The 21,267-nt window shown below is 41.2% G+C and overlaps 1 protein-coding gene across 5 annotated transcripts in view; it reads right to left on the bottom strand.

Annotated features, from left to right (window-relative positions):
- The window catches only part of CLCN3 (chloride voltage-gated channel 3), a 77,654-nt gene that overhangs the window by 47,763 nt on the left and 8,624 nt on the right, over positions 1-21,267 (bottom strand). For 3 of the 5 annotated variants that reach the window (XM_066632798.1, XM_066632799.1, XM_066632801.1), the window contains exon 1: positions 4,284-4,471. In XM_066632798.1, coding sequence (XP_066488895.1) covers positions 4,284-4,362 — 79 coding nt within the window. In that variant the 5' untranslated portion in view covers positions 4,363-4,471. Of the gene's footprint in view, positions 1-4,283; positions 4,472-15,704; positions 15,882-21,267 lie in introns of those variants that run through there. The other 2 variants (XM_066632797.1, XM_066632800.1) reach the window with 1 other exon arrangement.

Genomic DNA, 21,267 nt, shown 5'->3' with positions numbered 1-21,267 from the left:
TTAAATATTTATAACACACCTGTTATTTCAGTTCTTACAAGAAGCCACCGAGACCAGTGGTTCTCAAACTGGTGGGTCGCGACCCACCAGTTTGTGTAAAAGGTCCCCGGTCCCTTTAAGGGGTGGGGGAAGGGGCAGGGCAGTGAAGCAATCCTGGGGATAGCATTGCTGCCCTCCTCTCCCCCGCAAAGACTTAATTAGGAAATATCCCTAAAAGTTTGAGAACCATTGCCCCAAACAATGTTCTCTCTAATTTTCCCCTAGAGTGGGTGGAGCCCAATGGCAGCCCTGCACAGAGGCAGTTGCAAAGTGCTCAGTAATGACATCATCATCTCTGACCACCAAAGCACTGAGAGTGAAGGTGAGCAGCTTACAGAGAAGGTTGACTCCAGGTCCCTTTTCAAGTACAGCTCTTAATGAACAGAAGTATCATTTGGTTCAGTGGGCTATTCTGATCAGTTTTATTCTTCATTTTGATAGTCAGATGATAATCACATGAATGACTAACAAAGTGGTTTAACAAAAATCTATTTTTGTCCGTTGTGTCAGACTTAAAATTGATCAGAGCTAAGGTACTGTACTGACTAGTTTTTTTAATAGATATGAAGTAACCAGGAGAATAAGATCCTAGTACCATATCTAGTTCAATCCAGTTTAAGATTTCATTTTAATTTGATAAAACTAGTAGGCTCATTCAGTGTAAATTAATTATTAATATAACTTGAGTAATAATTGGAGCCTCCTCAGTGCCTTTCATGGTTGGCATCACTGTCACGTCAACATTTTTATTCAGCCAGAGATCAGTTTCCTAAGAGGTTGTATAAACTTTCATAAAGGAATTACTGATAAGTTAGGCAAAGATCCTTATAGACCTACACTCATTACAGGACCACAGGAAATTCAACTATAGGCCATTCATTGGATGAAATCCTGCCTTTTGATCTATGTTCATCTCATTCAAGTCAGATAATTTTATAATGAGACACAGAAGTCAACACCTCAAACTGAAAATTTCCTCTCCGTCATTACCTATGCTGGCTGTACCAGGTCGAACATCTGACATTCTCCCAAGATGATCTGCCTGAAGTAGCCATTTTCGGCTACTGTGCTATGGCACACTGGTGTGCTGCAGATGGCCTGCAGGTGTGCTGCAGGAGTTTGGAGGAGAGTCATTTGTTTAGTAGGGCCACTGGGGGATGTGAGCCCCTGCTGTCAATGGGAGTGCCTTGTCTATTGTCAAAATAATGGTGTGTCTTGACAATTTTAGTGCCTTGTCAGTGTGCTGCAAGATGAAAAGGGTTGAAAATTGCTGGCCTAAAGCATCTATGCAAGCCAAACCTATGCATTTTTACACACAAAGTTTCAATGAGACTTTCAGTGCAAGCCTATGCCTACTAAGCTCCTGCTTGCGCCATTCGAACATCTGTGCCCGCCAGAAAAGATAAGGTCTCTGCAGGCTGGCAGAGGGAGGGTTGAATGGAGGAAGGGGGGATGTAACAGGGTGAGAGAGGGCAGGGAGAGGTGGATCAGTCCTAGGAGGGAGGCAGGAATGGTGGCAGAGACGTCTGCGGTATCCTATCTGTTTTCCCACGCCTAGTTTCCCAACAAGGGAAGGCTGATCAGATTTGCACTGGTTATTTATTAATGCTGGTGCATGCACAAGTAGCCCCACTGAAGATGCTGAGGCTTACATGGAGCAAGGGAACAAATGTTCCCTTACCCAAAAATACCCACTGGCAGCCTCCCTTCTTGCATAGGATGCAGTGGAGACCATTTCGGCACCTCTACATCCCTCCACTGGGTGGAGGTTAGGACTGGGCTGTTAGGCTGCAATGCTAAACATACTTACAGGAGAGTAAATTTCATGGAACAAAATAAGAGTTACAATTAAACATGTATCGGATTGGGTCGTTAGCATGAACAGGATTACACACTAACAACACAATCGTATGCATATCTACCAGCATTAAGTCTCATGTGTTCATGGAGAGTAATGTCCGAAAAGTCTCTGGGAAAGTTTGAGAACCACTAAGTCTTTGCGGGGGTGGGAGGGAGGGAGGGAAGCAGCGGGGGCAGGGGGAAGGGAGCGACATGATCCCCAGGATCTTTCCGCTCAGGGAGGCTGCAGGGACTGGGATGTATTCACGAGTCCCTGCAGCATTGTCCTGGGGGTGCGGGGAGCCCTGCGTAAGTGCCTGTAGGGCTCCCCAGTCGCTTTGAAGTGAAAGCAGAGCGATCACGCTCCACTTCCGCAAAACCGGAAGTGGAGTGCAATCACTCTACTTTCACTTCAAAGCGGCTAGGGAACCCTGCAGGTGCTTGTGCAGGGCTCACCGCACCCCTAGGATGATGCTGCAGGGACTGTTGAGTACATCCCAGTCCCTGCTGCCCTGTTAGTGATGCAATCCTGCGGATCATGTTGCTGCTTTCCCCCTAGCCCCCGCCCCTTAAGGGGGCAGAGGCCAGGGCCCTAAGGCTGGGGTATCGTGATGCCCCAGTCTGAATACCACTGGTGTACAGGATTGTAACTTTAGTCTCACTGAACACTGGCAGAAAATGATTTAACTATCAGCACGTATCTATAAAACGTTATACATTTATGCACTTAGAGAAACAGGTCAGCCTAACAAACAAAGACTGTTAAAAGACTAAACAGGTTTCTAAAAAGAAACCTGCAAAATCTTATTTTAATAAAAATAATGTGGCTGACTTGTTCACTCATTGCACAAGATGGACATCTTAGATACTGGTATTTAGTAAAGGTACGTATGCCTAGTAAAGTAAAAGTACCTAGTAAAGGAACCTGTGTAAACAAGGAAACACTGACGTCATTGCTGAAAATGTTGACTAGATGAACACTTGGCCTAGTTACTTCCCTACAGCAATAAAAATCTATAGCACACGTATGAAGAACCTCAAATCGATCACAAAAAAAGACCAGGAAAAGACTTTTTGAAACCAGAAGGCACACTGATACAAAGTTCTATGTTTAGTTCATTAAACTATTCAAGAGAAGTTCAAATAAACCACTTAGCTCAGTATCTATAAATACAATTTCCAGGCAAATGCAACCCTACAATAATAAAACTAAATGGAAAGATTCCTATACCTTTTTTCATTCTGCAATTTTGTAATTCACCTGTTCTTTAGTAGAATGACTCACAATACAATATCTGTACGTGTCTACTCAGAAGTAAGTCTCACTGAATTCTCATTCAGTGAGAATTGGACTTACTCCCAAGTAAGTGTGTGCAGAGTTGCAGCCTTAGTCCCAAACCTCACAGCATTAAGGTTCACAGCAGCTCCCTGCACCTTTGAAACTAGGAGGATGTAGTAGCACAAAACAGAAGACTGCCTGGTATTTTGCATAACAACTACTTCTCAATATCTTATTTACAGAGTGCCACCTACACCTACTCTAAAAAATGACGGTTTGACCTTTGAACTAGTAAAGATAAGCAAAGGAACAGTATAGCCTCTCTGACACTTAGATATGTTGGGAAAACTGAAAAAGCATTGCAGACACCCCAAATGCGCTTTGACTAAAAGCACCCACAGTCTCAATGACATATCAGTATAAAAATAGCCTAAATGATAATGATAATAACAACTAGGTATTTATATACCGCCTTTCTGGTCATCGGATTACTCCCCTGACTTTATTCAAGATGATAAATGATAGTATATAACAGCACTAAACATAGTAAAGAAAAAGGAAAGCTAGTGTACTATAAATGAAAATATGAGCACAGCCCTTGTACTTTAATATAAAATGGCTGTTGGAATCATGCAGTCAATTCGTATTGCACCAAGCTTCCAAAATGCCATGAAGGAGTTAACTCCAAAAGCACGTACAAAAACTTCAAAGCCTAGTACAAACAGCATCCCCTTTAAGTTCTAAGGAGAAGAAACAGCTTCCTTTATACATTGCTGTCAGTTTAGAAAAAGACAGCCATTATGACAGAGCAGTTTATTTCATGGCTTCCATAAAAGAGAACGGTCGGGTTTGTATTCTATACATAAAAAAACAGACAACCACATACTGAAGATGGAGTCGCTAGCTAACATAACTGAAGCAGAACTAATCTGCCAATTAAAAAAAAAATAAGCTCTGCCAGAGAGCCAGTACAATCTGGATTTTTTCTTCATATCACATACTGGAGGGGCTTGGCAAAGCAATACACCATTTAAAAAGCAACTGAGAACTCCCCTACAAATCTGAAAGCAATCTGCCACATACGAAGACATACAAGAAACTGAATCACAACATGAATATGCTATACCTCTTTTGTGCAACTCTCTCAGTGGAATGCCATCACCTCCCCCATCGTATGGTAAATACGGATCGGAAGATACTTCCATGAGCGCAACAAGCAATCGAACAGCAAGCCTGTAAGATTAGAACGACGGAGCCATTTCTTACAGAACAGCAGCAGGCTGGGAAGCTGCCATATTCGATCAGGATTTGGACTGTGTGCTGGCTTGCTGCAGCAACTCGGTTCTTCCACAATCGATGATGTCATCAAAGGGAAATTATTGCAGCTTGGTTGCTACTGGCTACAGTCTAGGAGTGCTTAGAGGCGGAACAGCAGCACTTAATCTATAAAGCCTGCTACGCCTGAAGGTGACTAAGCCCAAGGTAAAACAGAATAAACTGGTTTAAGGGACTGTGAACTACACCAAGCTATACACGTCAACAGTAAATGTTAAGATATAGCTGAAAGGGCTGCCATTTTTACCCTTGAGCTTGTTCTTCAGAACAAAGATTTTTTTTCAAAAATAAAAAGAAAGACACTGACAGTGTGTATCTACTTGATTCATAGTGGCCCAATTTATACACAATGGAAAATCATCATTTCCCACCAGAAGCACAAGCTTTGGGATTCCACAAGCTCCCCTTCCCCTTCTCAGCAGAAGATAAGAAGAATGAAAGTATTTTATGTTATACAGAAACTCCAGGAACTTAAGTTTAAGCTCAAAGTAAAAGAAACCAGGATCAAACTGTGGTTTCATATCCTGGTTCATTACCCAGGTTTGTATGCAACGCAGAACTACAGTTCAGTCCAAACCAAAAACGAAAGCTTCAAACTCTCACATGACAGTAGCAGCTGGAGAGGAATTTTTGGTGACAAAAACCTCCCAAAGAGGGTCAACTCTTCCACTCTTGCACTTGGTAGTTCAAATTTGAATTGGAACAGATACACACCCAGGAGCTGCTTTTAACCAAGGCAGCATTTTCAGGATTAAGAATAACTTTAAAATGCTAGCTGCGTGTCTAGTTTGACCATATAAAAGACACAATCTCAGAAGAAGCAGTGGTGGACCTCCCCAGCCCCGCGCCCTGGGGCAAAGGTCTGCGATGGCGACCCATTGCGGGCTGTTGCTGCCCCTGCATGAAAATCCCCCCATTCACCTGAGGCTCATGGAGCCTCATGCAACCCAGGGCTGAGTTGGGGAACCTCTCTGAGGTTCCCCGACACTATAAACCAGAAGCACAGTTTCCGACCCTGTCAGGAGCCTCAGAGAGCCTTCCACAGGGTCCTAGAGGCTCGCGCCTGGGGCATTTGCCCCATCAGACTTAATGGCAGTCCACAACTGAGAATAAGGTTTAATGGCTTTTTTTTTCCCTTTTTGGTTTTTTGCTGCTGTCTCAGAACAATTCCTGGTAAATAATTTTCAAAGAATTTCACACACCCTTAAATTTTACCCCTCCCCCCGGCTTATCCGAGGGTCATAGAAAATTCCATAATTTTGACTCAAAACCTGCTCTTGACTTTTCTGTGAGATCATCTTAATGCTCGCCTAGCCTAAGTATTTCATTACTATTTATTTAGAACATTTAATATACCTCCCATCAACAGAAAGTTGTCAAAGTTCTCTTAATATAGCTGACAGATTAGAAGGTTATTCCCTGTTCCAGAGGGGCTTGCAATCCCACCGCAGACACTCAGGCATTAAGATGATCTCACAGAAAAGTCAAGAGCAGGTTTTGAGTCAAAATTATGGAATTTTCTATGACCCTCGGATAAGCCGGGGGGAGGGGTAAAATTTAAGGGTGTGTGAAATTCTTTGAAAATTATTTACCAGGAATTGTTCTGAGACAGCAGCAAAAAACCAAAAAGGGAAAAAAAAAGCCATTAAACCTTATTCTCAGTTGTGGACTGCCATTAAGTCTGATGGGGCAAATGCCCCAGGCGCGAGCCTCTAGGACCCTGTGGAAGGCTCTCTGAGGCTCCTGACAGGGTCGGAAACTGTGCTTCTGGTTTATAGTGTCGGGGAACCTCAGAGAGGTTCCCCAACTCAGCCCTGGGTTGCATGAGGCTCCATGAGCCTCAGGTGAATGGGGGGATTTTCATGCAGGGGCAGCAACAGCCCGCGATGGGTTGCCATCGCAGACCTTTGCCCCAGGGCGCGGGGCTGGGGAGGTCCACCACTGCTTCTTCTCTAAACAGGAAGGTAGATGAAGGTGCTTATGGAGTTGGAGGCTTTGTGAGTAGTACAGTGCTGCACTTCCATAGCAGCAGCCCTCATACAGACTACAATTTCCATAAGCACTTCTCTTCTTATTTGGAGAAGAAGCTATAATGACTACTTTTTTTGCTTGCTTTCTGTTGCTGTCTCAGAACAATTATCGGTAAGTAAGATTGCTCCTTTTTCCCTACCCCCTGCTTCCTGCTTCTCAGCCCTGTCCCACCCTCACCTCACCTAGCAGCAGCTCCTAGAAGCTTCATTTACCATACCGACCTGTGTATAAGTTAACCCAAGTTTTCATAGTCAATTTTAAGGCATAAATTTTACAGCTTATACATGAGTATATATATGGTAAGCAGGAACAAGGGATATACTAGCAGCAGCCATTTATTCAAAGATGAAAACAGATGGTTGCTAGCCTTCCACTAAATATGAGACTCACTGCAAGGTGCCTCTCTGCTCCTTTTGCAAGGCCAAGTGAACCTGCTGCTACACGGGACACAAACACATAAATTGGAATAGGACACAAATATAGCAGTCACACAGTTTTACTCCCAACTAGGGGCCCCTGATTACAAACACATACCATGACAGCCGCTACGCCACTACTACTAAATTGTATCCTGACCCTTTCTTTCATGAACAGAAGGCAGTTTAGTTTGGTGAAAATTGCTGACCCCCTCTTGCTCAGTCTTCTCATCACCCCACAGCTTTCTGCACACAACAGAATTCTGTTCTGGAGAATTCCCCCTCCAACTCTTCAGAACACTTTTGGGAGAGGGACATGGACTGAGAAGGAGGCAGGGAAATTTACTTCCATGAACTTCCTTCTGCACACACGACTTTACAAAACAACCCAACATTTCCAGAATGCTTATACTATTTAAAAAATTCTACGAATGCCCATTATAATAATCATGGCATTGAATTCTACATCTCAACAGTGAAGTCCAGAAACATGGCATTGAATTCTACATCTCAACAGTGAAGTCCAGAAACATATCTACCCTGTCAATTGATTTTATTGGACAATGACTGCAACATTAATATAAATGCAAGTTACTTCCCAAATTATTTCCCAGCAATCCTTTTATAAAATTTTCCTTTATAAATGAATAACATAATAAAATCATAGAACATTTTTATATAATAAATAAGCTATAAAGAAAAATAAAAAGGAGGGAAAGGAGTGAATATAATTAATAAATACACCTAATAATACAAGTAGCCCTATACAGAACAAGGATCACTAATAAGAGTCTATGTATAAAGAGGTAAAAAGGGCTTCCAAATATCCAAAAATTTATCCATCCAAAATCATTTTCTGTAAGTCACAGATTAAGAGTTAAAAGATCCTCTATTCACAGCAATCCTGTCCATTCGCATGGGGTAATGGCCATACAAGTCACATCAAGCACTATTAATCTGTTCTAAAACTTCAATACAGGAAATTTGTCCTAAAAACCTCTGTAATAAGGGACCTGTAGATAGAATCTTTCACCTAGACAACTGCTGTGCGGTATCTCCTTACACCTTTGTGGTCAAGTGGCTTTCTTATTTCTAATTTTAGAAGTAGCTGCTCCTAATGTATCCTTTCACTTTTTAAAATGCAACTTGCCAAAATCTGTATGCTGTGAGGTTTTTTTGATATTGCATGTGAGCATCTTTGAAAGTGACATTACCTGAAAGTTAGTTTTTATACAAACATCTCCGATTGCAAAAGTTTGAAACAGAACTATGTAAAGAGTCTGAAAGAGAAATCTATTTAAGTTAGAACACTGTGTCTGACAGAATGAGTAGACAAAAAGAAGCATTTTTGAAAGATACTAGCTTTAATTCAGACATCACACCAAACCATGATCTGATTTATCAACCATAACACATGCACTATAGTTTGAATTTCCAAATATACCTCAAGCAAACCATGGTTTGAGAAGCCTATCTGCTTTCACCTTCTATTGTTTCAGTTCCTAATTCCAATATGTTTGCTCTGTCTCCATAGTACAGCAGCCTCCGGAGGCAGAGCCGTGATCCAAGTTATGGTTTGTGAATTCAGATTTCACATCAAAACAACCATCAGCACAACTGTGGGTTATAAACTTATTTTAAACCAATTCTAGTTTGCCAGCCAAGTATAAAGAATAATTCATCAATTCCGACATCACCCCAAGTCCCAACACTGCAGCCAGGACCAAAGCAGGAAAGTGTGTTTGGAATCTAACTAAGACATAATGACCTTGCCAGATTCAAGAGGTAACTTGTGTTTCTTTACTATAGTTTCTATATGTTTACAGAAGCTTAAATAGAAGTGACAGTACTCAAGCACTTTTTTTGCTATAAGCAAGGTTTGTCCCAATAGAATAATTATAATAATTCAGGATAAGGTTAAGCGAATCTGTCCACTGACCATGTTATGCAGCAATAAGCAGATTCACAACAATGCTAGAGGATGGAAAGAAGACATATTCAAAAGCAAAAATGGGTAGAAGAAGAAGCTAAGGGGAAATAAGTCATACCGTAGAAAGAAATATTTCTACACCATACTATACTATACTACTTTTGGCTTCACATCGAACATTAGCTGGCTAGGTAAAACTTAACACCAGCCTTGTACAACTTTTGATTCCATTAACCTAAACATTATCCATCAGTCTTGTATAATAGCATTCCAGGGGCTCAATAAGCCCCGTTTTTGTTGCTTGCTTGTTCCTCTAAAAATAAAAATTGTCAAGCACCTGAAAAGCCACAATAAATGGCCCATGGACAGAGGTTGGTAAGTCACAAGTTGTGCAGGACTAATCACCACAATTTTTGCTGAAAAATCTGCAGTGCACTCCACTGCAGGATTTCCAAATCTGGTCCACCGTGAGTCTAAAAAGAGAGGCAGGAGGATTGGTGCAGTGCACAGAGCTACTGTATGCAAAAACCGTGCATTTGAAAAAGCCCTCCACCCATCCCGCCCTTCATACAGCTATTTTTAGGCTTCATTTGACCTCACAACCCAGAAGTAAGTGGCTGGTGATGTCACTGTGTGACATGTTTTGCACCATTGCCATTTACTTTTAGGTACTAATGCTGGGGAAGAGTGTCACCAGCTGGGTAAGTTTGGGAAGCAATCTACTAGATGCAGCATGGAAAAAAGAATGCTCTGCAGAGACACCTGAGGTCCTTGAACCTGAAATGCGATGGAAAACTAAACAATATGATGTTGTAAGAGAAGGTGTGATAGACATGGAAGATCGTTGGAACTGACTGGCATGGAGAACATTTCAAATACAGGAACCAACTTTGCAGAGTATAAGCTTGCTTAGCTGACACTTTGTTAAACAGAGAACTCTGTTAACAAAGTGCTGACTAATAAACTGCCTTTGCAGTGCTGCTCTGTGCTTCCTTTCTCACAAGAGCCCTGTTTAGGAAGCAGAGAGAGTCTCCATTCCCAGAAGGCCCTTTTGAAAAAGGAGGGCAGAGGAGGATCACAGAGGGCACCCTTGTCTGTTAAATGGGGAGAGGGAGGCTTTATTAAATACAGTAAACATTTTGTAAACTAAGATGTTTGTTTAACTGACAGAACCCATTCCCCATGGATGGTGGTTAACCCTTGGTTGGCAACCTTCAGTCTCAAAAGACTATGGTATAAGCCAGGGGTGTCCAAAGTTTTTGGCAGGAGGGCCACATCATATCTCTGACACTGCATTGGGGGCCAGGGGAAAAAAAGAATTAATTTACATTTAAAGTTTGAATAAATTTACATAAATGAATATTTTAAAGATGAACTTATATGAATGAATGAAGGTCTTGCAAAAGATCAAGGCCTATAAAAGGTCTTGTACAAAGCAAGGCTGGCCTTTCCTTCATTGCCACTGCTGCATCACAGATGTAAAACAGCAAGCAGTGGAGGGAGCCCTCATCCCACAGCTCATGCAAGACGTCAAACAGTTGCTCTTGCGCTGAGAGCAGTTGCGTGTGTGGGCTCCAACAAATCTCCAGAGGGCCAGAGGCTCATTGAGACTGGGCGCTCCCTGAAGGCTGCGTTGAGAGGCCTCGAGGGCCGCGTGGCCCCAGGGCGGGGTTTGGACACCCCTGGTATAAGCCTACAGCACCCGGTATTCCCAGGCAGTCTCCCATCCAAGTACTAACCAGGCCTGACCCTGCTTAGCTTCCTCAGACGAGATGGTGGTTAAACCTTCTACTGTATTCTGTTGACTGTTACCATCTGCCACTGAAGTACACCTGAATTTACATCACATTAAAACAAACACACGTAACACCTTTTGTCATTCACAAAGTTGAATATCTAATGATGAATCAATTTCTACATGGAGCACTACAGATGAGAAACATTCCCTATATTCCCCACTCCCGTCACTTATGCACTTTTGTCTTCTCCGCATACTAAGGTTTTATTCATTTTTTTACAAGCTCCATGGAAACCAGTTTCATCACTACTTTTTATCTTATAGAAAGGGTTCAACTTAGCCTTGCCTTCTGAAGAAAATCGAGTTCTCATCTTGGTAACTCAGACATATACGCACTTGTTTAATTACAATAAAAATGACCAGTTATGAATGAACAATTTTCAGACCAGTGAAAGCCAGTTACCTAACAGGAACCTTGAATTCAGAACTGTGGAACTGGTGTCTCTTTTAAAAAAAAAAATTGTATATATGAAAATAACACAAATGTCTATGCCCATATGTTTAATCTTCAGTCAGGAGATAATCCAATGCAATCCAATCCAATGGTACAGTGTTTAGCCATATGCAAATAGTGTGAAAGGATTAACATGAATTGGAACCAGCTCAGTTCATGTACACTTTCTCAGTTCTATAAACCTACTTTTTAAAATAAAATGTTTTTTCCTCCCTTCAAGTTATTTCATACATCACATTCTCAGAATTCAAAACAAAATCTAAAAACATGTATGGCAGTGCATTCCTATGCTTGTTTACTTGAAAATAAGCCTCACTATATTCAATGCAAGTTATTTTCAAGTGTGTATAAGACTGCAACCTTAATGAAACTGCATACACACATTCCCAAAACTCTAAACCTGAACAAGTTGGACAGATTGACTAGGTATGTCCAAACATTTTCTGGATCATTGTGTAAGAGTTCAGTAACACCAAAACTCTGTTAAAGACGGTAACGTCCACTGCAAAATTACAATCACTGCAGCATAAAGTTAACACTTATGAGAAAGAACCATACATAGTGATAAATATTTACCAGTTCCCTCTGAACCATTTCTAGATAATAAGGCATTATGCAAAGTTATCAGGAAGGGACACTTCCCTTCTAAGAAGAAGGGCACTTCTAGTTTTGGGGCTCCTCAGAAAGGCCCCCACCGAAAGAGTCAGAAGGTGACTTCCAGTTTTGCCTTCCAACACTTTAGGGGACCTTTCTGTGAGCAGCCACCAAGGGCCTCAGAAAGGCCTCCAGGAGGTCCTAGAAGAGCACTTCCGGTCTTCACCAAAAACCGGAAGTGATCTTCTAGGACTTTCAGAGGCCGTTCTGAGGCCTGTGGCAACGGTGCACAGCCAGTCCAGAAAGCCTCCGGAGGCTTCAGGTTAGGCCAAATGTGACTCAGTGGGGGCCCAGAGGATCAAAAATCCATGGATAAGTAGGCTCAAACTGTACTTGAATCTGGGAATTTGGGTGCCTTTTTATACCTGAACATGTAATTCAAGTGCAAAATAAAACACTCTATTTCAAATAACAAACACCATACTTATTCAGCACAATATATCTTCTTAGTGTCGTTCACGATGCAGGAAAAATAATTAGACTACTAGACCAATAACTATTACTATATGTACACTACAGCTACATCCTAGTTATACAAGTTGTATGTTGCTATGTAATCCCTAGCAGTAAGACTATGTAAAGTACAACTGGGTTTACTATCTATTCAGGATAAAAAGACTATAGAGAAAAAGCACAAGGGATTGACAGATGAAACAGTGAGAATAGATGAAAGATGAACAAAGGTTTGTTGGAAAAAAACATTTTGAAGATAAATCTGAGGAACAAGCAAACCAGTAAGTTTGCACAGAATGAATATGATGTGACAAGAGACTAGCGCATCGTAAAAAATTATTTGACTTTCCATATTAGGATAAGACCTGATAGTTACTGGAAAGTTTCACAATCCAATAAACTAGGTTGCAGTGCATGTTTCACACAGGACAACTCTTCTTAGATACAGGTTTTAATAGCCCTTATTATTTAAAACAAAAATTATCGGTGTGGATAATCGTAAAGTTGCCCTAAGAGGCAAGGAGTATACATTTTAATTCTTTAACACATGTACAGTAGTCCAATTGCAAAAACCGAAACAAGTATAACCATAGAATCTGGCAGAATATTGTTTCTCAGATTTTTTGGGACCCCCATATTTTTCCATAATTTTGTAAAGTTATTCAGTAGTATTTCAAGTTTTGCCACTGACATAAATCTTATGCTAAGTCCATCATTAACATATGTTTTATTTTTTTAAAACAGCAGCCAGCTCAGGACTACAACAGTGGAGTTGGAAGGATTTAATGGCAATGACAGCTTTATTCCTTGTCAGATAACAGTTATTGGGGGGGGGGGGCAGATCCATTGAAAGACTGTGTCAGGATAGGATCAAAATTGCCAGGATGAGATCAAAAACCCCTAATCAACCCACTGTGATCCTAAATCTGTGCTCTTGTCAACTGTAAGAAACAACTAGTCATCAACAAAGAACAACCAGTGGCGACGCTAGGGGGTACGGGCCACACGCCCGGGGGGTGACGCACCCTTGAGGGATGACATGCTAAAATCACAGCTTAAGGAGCTACCCCGTCATGCCACGCACCATTGGATGCGGAATTCCCAGCAGAATGCAATGCAAAAAACAGAATTGAAATAGCTCCTTTTCTTCAAACGTTATGGCCAAAAAACCAGAAAGAAAAAATGAATGGATCCCTATGGAATGTGAAAGTGAGCCGTATTGCATATTTACGCGCGAGTAGGCGTACTTGCCATAGTCCGTCGGAAAGGGCAGGACGAGAGGACTCCAAGGACATCAAAATGGTCCTGATCCAAAGAATACAGCCCCCAAAACACACCCGAGAAGGAGGTCCCTCCCTTCCAGCTGCGAGTCTATTGAGCCCTTTGGAAAGCGAAGCAGCCTCACGGTCGTGTTTACTTGCAAATAAGTAAGTGCCTACTTGTGCCTTGGCTTGTGATCAGACCAGGCAAAGGGGAATGTGAGGACACCAGAATGATGGGATGATGGAGCTGGAGTGCAACAAATGCTCCAGAAGGCAGCCTCCCCCCCCCCAACTAAAATGGACAAAAAAAGAGGCTTGAGCTGGTAAGGGGAATGTTTTCTGTTTTGCACTTACAAAGCCAGGTTTGTCTTTATCTTGATATGCCTGAAATAGAAGAACTTTCAACTGGGCTGAAACTGGGGAGGGCTGGAAATCACTGATTCTTTTTGGGGGGGTGTTATTGCAGGCAGACTGCAGAGTAAGCTCCATTGACCACTATGGGACTTACTTCTGAGTAGACATGCATAGGCTTGAGCTCACAGGCTGCAATCCTACCCACACTTTCCTGAGAGTAAGCCCCATTGACCACAATAGGACTTACTTCAGAGTAGATTCACTTGGTGGAACAGGACTGGCTCCCCCTTATTTAATTATTTCTTTTATTTTAATGTAATTATTTATATTTATTTTAATTTGCTTGATGATGTCACTTCTGGTCATGACATCCCTTCCAATGAGTCCTGGACAGATTGTCATCTAAAAAGTGGGTTCCGGTGCTAGAAGATTGAGAACTGCTGCAATAGGGTGTTCATAAGTTGACATAGGTGTGCATGTGTGTGTGTGACTCTACAAGTTTTCAAAATCACTAAAATCAGAATTTGGAGGCATAATACCATCATGTTATATATCAATCAATGCGTAATTTCATGCAGAATGCAATGAAAAAAAACCATGTTGATATACCTGTGTTCTAACAAAAGGTACAGGCAAAAAACCAGTGGGGGCAAGGCGATGATACATCACCACGCCCACCACCTGGGTTGTTGCCCCGCCCACTGCATGGGGTGACGCACAAGCCTCCCGCACCGGGTGACGCGAATCCTAATGACGCCACTGAGAACAACCACTGTCACAAAAGCCAGACACAGAGCTATCTGAAATGAAACATTTATGGACATCAAGTACAGATCACACATTGTTGTGATATACGGGTATGTTCCACACACCCGTTTTCTGCGGATCTGGTTATCCACGGTCGTTGTCACCCCCTGCGCCTTTTACCTTTATTTTTCTTTAGTATCAGTTGAAGTACATTCCCTGCTTAACACGGGAACATTCTTGATTAACTGAAGAATGCGACAAGCAGGCAGTTTGCAAGCTAGAGGAACACGGCTAGAATGTTAACAGGAAGCTTCCTGTTAATGTTTGGTTAGTTTCCTCCCTGTAGCATGTTCTATTCTTCAGTTAAACAAGAATGTTCCTCTGTTAAGTAAGAAAAACCTTTGCTTCAACCAGTACTAAAGAAAAACGAAGGTAATGTGCATGAGGGACCCACAGGAGTTGCTATTTATATAGGGTTCTCCTCTATTTCCTTCTTCACTAGGGGGGAGAAATGGAACTCCTGTGGACATGGGGGGCATGCCTGTACTGTGAAAGGAAATGGAGGGGACTGGTTACCACTTCATATAACCTCAATCAAGTGATGGGGAAAAGAGGGGCAGGATAGAGGGCTGCTTTAGTGGAGGCAGCCAAACAGCAGAAGGGAAGGTCCATAAAAACAGAGAAGCAAAAAAAGGTCTAAACAAGTTGTTTTTACTTTTCCTTCTACTTACAATACATGCTACTATTGGACTACGACAGCAAAACATAGTAATAGAAACGATGGAGGAAGTGGAACAGGAAAATCCAAGCCACAGTCGAAAGCCAAAGTATGGTTTTTGCCTACATCTGAACTAGGTCATTCATTTTATATTGGATTTATGCTTATTTCTGTCTAAAATTGCCAGCTCTAAAAAGGATATGCCTGTAATGCCATATCATTTATGTATCTTAAAAGTTCTATACATCAGCATCTACAAACATCACAAAAATAATAGTCCAAACCTATAAATGTCTACTCAGGAACTAGATCCTACTGAACTCAATGGACATATACCAGTTAAGTGTTCTAAGACTGCAGCCTCTAACCACTAAACAACGATTCATAGGACTTACCAATAGATGCATCACCATCTAACAAATTGTCATCTTCAGAAGTTTGAAAGTCCATAATTACACCTGCTCCATCTAGAAGTTCTTCATCACTACTTGCACTAGTTATGCTGTTGTAGCTATTTCGATAGTAGCCTCTATGGAACAGCTGCTCAGACTCCATTTAGCTGCTTTTATTGCCTAAGAAAAAGAAAACTCAGTGTTAGGCAATACCTTTTAAACATCCAATTCTGATAAATATAAGTAAGGATTTCTGAAGGTACAGGTTCCTTCTTTACCCTTCTTTACAAGTTCTTTACAGTTCTTTACAGAAGTTTACAACTTCACCCCAGCGCTGTCTGTTCTAGTGACTGTCTGCTGGTATTCCTTGGCATCTTTTTAGATTGTGAGCCCTTTTGGGACAGGGAGCCATTTAGTTATTTGATTTTTCTCTGTAAACCGCTTTGTGAACTTTTAGTTGAAAAGCGGTATATAAATACTGTTAATTAATTAATTAATTCTTTAGGACAGGCTACAGAAGTATAGGTACCACACATAGCAACATTCAATAGCAGTAGCTATCAATATCAAGTTTTGAAAATTTTAGTGTGTCTCAAGCTACTGAGAACAATCTACAGGTTAAATCACAAAAAACAGCAAGCAACAGATGGTAGATATGTGTTTCCCACAATGAGCAACTATAAAAGGAGTTCTCTTGATGAAATGGGAAAAGAAAGTGGCCAAGTAAGTAAATTTGGGAGGAGCATATTCTGTATTAAGCTCTGGAATCTATTTCTCAAGTTATTTCACATCAATATAATTTCTTAACTTGAGGTGTATTATCTTAAAAGTCCATAACATCACTAATCAACTGCAATTAACACACAGTGGCTGGTATTCATGTGAACACTGTGTAGTAGCAATGGGGTCGCGGGCCACACCGGGTGATGTGCAAAGGGGGGGTGACGCACACTGGAGGGATGACGCGCTAAAATTGCGGTTTTAGGGGCAACCCCATCATGCCATACACTGTTGGATGCAGAATTTCCAGCAGAATGCAATGCAAAAAACCAAATTGAAATAGCTCTTTTCGTTGAAAAGGTATGGCAAAAAAACCAAGAAGAAAAAAATGCATGAAGCCCTATGGAAAGTGATGAGTAGGCAAACTCGCCTTAGTGCGTTGGAAAGGGCAGGCAGAGAGGAATCCCTATGGAATGTGAAAGTGAGCCGTATTGCATATTTACTCGTGAGTAGGTGTACTTGCCATAGTCCATCGGAAAGGGCAGGACGAGAGGAATCCAAGGACACCAGAATGGCCCTGATCCAATGAATGCAGCCCCCAAAACACACCCCAGAAGGAGGTCCCTCCCTCCTAGCTGCGAGTCTATTGAGCCCTATGGAAAGCAAACATGGTCACGATTACTCGTGAGTAGGCAGACATGCCTTGGCTGGTGGTCAGGCCAGGCAAAGGGGAATGTGAGGACACCAGAATGGTCTCGATCCAACGGAACTGGAGCACAACAAATGCTCCAGAAGGCAGTCTCTCCCCCTCCCCACTATAAAGGACAAAAAAAGAGGCGAACTAATGAGGGGAATGTTTTCTATTTTGTACTTGTAAAGCCAGGTGTGTCTTTATCTTGATCTGCTTGACCAACAACTTGGGGAGGGCTGAAAATCTCACTGATTCTTTTTGGGGGGTGTTATTGCAGGCAGACTACAGAGAAAATTCACTTGGTGGAACAGGGCTGGCTCCCCCTTATTTAATTATTTTTTATTTTAATTTAATTATTTATAATTATTTATTTTAATTTGCTTGAAGATGTCACTTCTGGCCATGACATAACTTCCAATGGGTCCTGGACAGATTGTCATTCTAAAAGGTGGGTCCTGCTGCTAAAAGATTGAGAATTGCTGCAATAAGGTGTTCATAAGTTGACACGGGGTGTGTGTGTGTGTGTGTGTGACTCTACAAGTTTTCAAAATCACTAAAATCAGAGTTTGGAGGAATAATACCATCATGTTATATATCACTCAATGCGTAATTTCATGCAGAATGCAATGAAACAAACCACATTGAAATATCTGTGTTCTATCAAACAGTACAGCCAAAAAACCAGTGGGGGCAGAGCAATGGTACATCACCACGCCCACCACCTGGGTTGTTGCCCCGCCCACTGCAAGGGATGACGCACAGGCCTCCTATACCGGGTGACACAAATCCTAGTGACACCACTGTGTAGTAGAAGCACAACCAGGAAAAGTTCTTGCACTTCACTGGGTGCTGTTCCACAGTGAGCTCCAACCTGGGGAGTGGGGGCTTTCAGAGAGAGAGAGAGAGAGAGAGAGAGAGAGAGAGAGAAGCTGCTGCTGGTCATCACTATGGATGAGCAAACGCACAGCACAGAGCCTTTAGGATCCCACCCAATATCAACTTCCAACACATACTGGCTGGAGTTATTAATAGCAATATCTCAATTTGACAAATTCTCCATGATTGATTTGTGATTTGTAAAAGCAGAAAATTGAAAATGCAAAACTAGACTGAATATGTGAGGTTTCTGTTGATTCTAGAACTTGTCAGAAATACGAAGCTTGACATTACAGTATTACAAAATTTAAGAAGAGCAGTAATACAGCATTTTCTATCACAGACATTTTCCTTTCACTGGTGTAAAGGTGGAGCTTCTTTATTTGCGGGGGTTCTGTTCCTGGAAACCCTGTGGATACTGAAAATCACGGATAACAGAATCCGTGATTTTCAGAGCCCACCTTTGCTCCGAATGCAATCGGAGCTATTCTGAGCCTCGGAGGGACCTCACACAGCCTCTCCAAGGTCCAGAATGGCCCCCAGAGCGATTTACAGATGACTTCCAGTTTTACAGGAAATCACCTGAAAACGACTCTGGGCACACACCATCTTGCACAGCCTCTCTGAGATGCAGAAAGTCTCCTAGATGTGACCAGTTGCATCTGGGAGATCTGCGGGGAGGGGGCAATCCAAGCATCTGGCATTTGCAGTGGGGTGAATCTGCAAATAGAGACCCCACCTGTATCTTTCTACAGTCCTAAGTACATTCTTAATTCACACAGAACTGAAAAGCTGTAACAAAGAATTCCATTAACCATCTTGGTCAGCTGATTGCCTACTCCTTTCGGTACCAATTATGAAACAAAAAAAACTCTGTTTTGCTAATGCAGCAAATGTTTACGTGAACACTGAGAATGCTGCTTTTTGCAGTAATGCATACAAAAAGCAAAGCTTGCTATCTTTATTACATTGGCTAAAATTTTTACTCAACTTAAGTATAACAATTAATATTCAGAGAAAAATTTTAAAGTACAAGAAGGTTCTCTGGGACCGGAGCTGACAATTTTTGAACCAGATTTTAGGATGAAAATCTCTTGTAGGTCACAATTAACAGGCAGTAAGGAAGATACATACATGCATGTTACAGGAGGAACATTTATATCTGGCAGCAATAATCCACAAACTGAAATTTTGGACTGAGTTTATTCAAATACTTGAAGGTAAAAGCATTTTCTCTTTCAGAGTGAGTGAAATAATTTTTAAGATGAGGTTTTTACCTTATGTCAGAACTGTATGGTATAAGGATTTGTATGAACGACAATCTATAGAAGTAGAGAATGCCAATTCCTATGCATACTACAGACAAAATGCAACATTCAAATTTAAAATACATTTCTGCAACTAGAGTGTGCTGCCATCTTCATGCAAGGAGCATACACAGCATTTGCTGCTCGTCTTCTTCTGATGACCTGTGTTCTACTTTGGTAAAGTCACAGCAAATCAAGACATAAGCAAAAAGGCAAAAGAACGGAAAGCATCTCTCAATCACTGCAAACTGAGTTTTATGAAGTTAAAAATGAAGGCTCAGATTCAGATTGCTAATGTTTCAGAAACTGATACTAAACAGGATTTGAGAAGCTAGTACTTGCAAGGATATACTTATTGCTTGTGATTCATTATGTCCACAATTTATGCCATATAATGTGAATAATAGGGATTTAATATTTTCAATGTTCAGTTACAGTTTATATTCAAATAGATTGCTAGCAAAGTCCTTGGCAACTGTATGAGAGTTTCTGTCCAAGTAATACACAGTTGGCCGGCATCCTATGGGAAGGTTATGTTTTGAGGTCAGAGCATAAAGTCAAAATCACATACAGTTGAAACTACCTTAAATCCAGAACATGTGTATTATCTCTAAGAACGAAAATCACAATGTGAGAAGCACATAGGAACTGATGGAAAAGCAGTTTCAGTCTCCTGTTTCAGGCTTACTCTGGGGCATATACAGGTTGAGTATCTCTTATCCAAAACTTCAAAATGCTCCAAAATCTGAAACTTTATATATGTCATTTTTTCACTAATACAATATGTCATCACAATATGTCATTACTGTCACATATTTATGTGTGAGTAAGTGTAAGAAAACAATGGCTTATCAATAGCATATTAATTCAGAGTCAGGAAAGATAGTGATACCAAACAACTACAGACTATTCACATGAGTGGCTGAGACAGTGACACCTTTGCTTTCTGATAGACAAACTGTTTCATGAATATACTAAAAATACAGGCAGGCCCCCATATGTGCAGATTATGTATCCGCAGATCCACCCCCACAATGAGCCCATTAACACTGTTCAGAGCCTTACTGGGGCAAAAGTGTTCTGGCTTTTATGGGTCACTATAAGCATTCAAGCTTATAGCAACGCACAAGGAGGCTGCCAGTAGACTGAATATTTGAAAAAGTTACATCAGCTGTTCTCAAATGTGGGTCCAGGATCTACCAGCGGGTTGTGACCCAATTTTGATGGTTCATGGGTTTTGGCGGGCAGAATCACCTGCACTGACTTTTGGGAGGAGCAAGCATATATATTTGAATTTGCATAATTCAAACATGGGTGCATAAGTGCATAAGATGGAGGCAGACTGCATTTTTAAAATTACATTTGTGGTTTTTGTTTTTTTTCCCCTATTGCTCATATGGCTAAAAATGACAAATATGCTGAGGTGGAATGGAGGCAGCAGTTTGCAGCTCTCATGTGGGCATGCTTGTGATTATGCATGTACAAACTAACACCTTTATACTTCTAAATTTCATACATATGCCAAGCAATATCATTTTTATGCTTAGTTATAATGATACATTTAATGCTGTTAAAGCACTAAATTAAGGCTCAAAGTTACTATTGCACATATATCAAATTTTTCACAAAGTTTTCATTTTTTCCCTGTGGTTTCAAAATTTCTGGTAGTCTCACATCTCAACGGCTATCACACCTTGAACAGAAGACCTTCTCCTCACTGCACAACAGTTTCTCAAATTTACAATACAATTCTATGCATTACTCAGAAGAAAAGCCCAGAGTTTAATGAGACTTAGAGCCCAACCCTATGACTGTCTACTCAGAAGTCCCATTACAATCAATGAGGTTTACTCCCAAGTAAGTGTGAATAGGATTGCAGCCTTACTCCCATGTAAGCATGAGTAAGACTGCAACCTTAATTATTTTAATTGACATGCTGTTGGCACCACTTTGGTATATTACTCCATGCAAA

The sequence above is a fragment of the Tiliqua scincoides genome, chromosome 6 (genome assembly GCF_035046505.1).
Source record: "Tiliqua scincoides isolate rTilSci1 chromosome 6, rTilSci1.hap2, whole genome shotgun sequence".
In the NCBI taxonomy this organism is placed as follows: domain Eukaryota; kingdom Metazoa; phylum Chordata; class Lepidosauria; order Squamata; family Scincidae; genus Tiliqua; species Tiliqua scincoides.
This window is presented reverse-complemented; position numbering and strand designations above follow the sequence as displayed.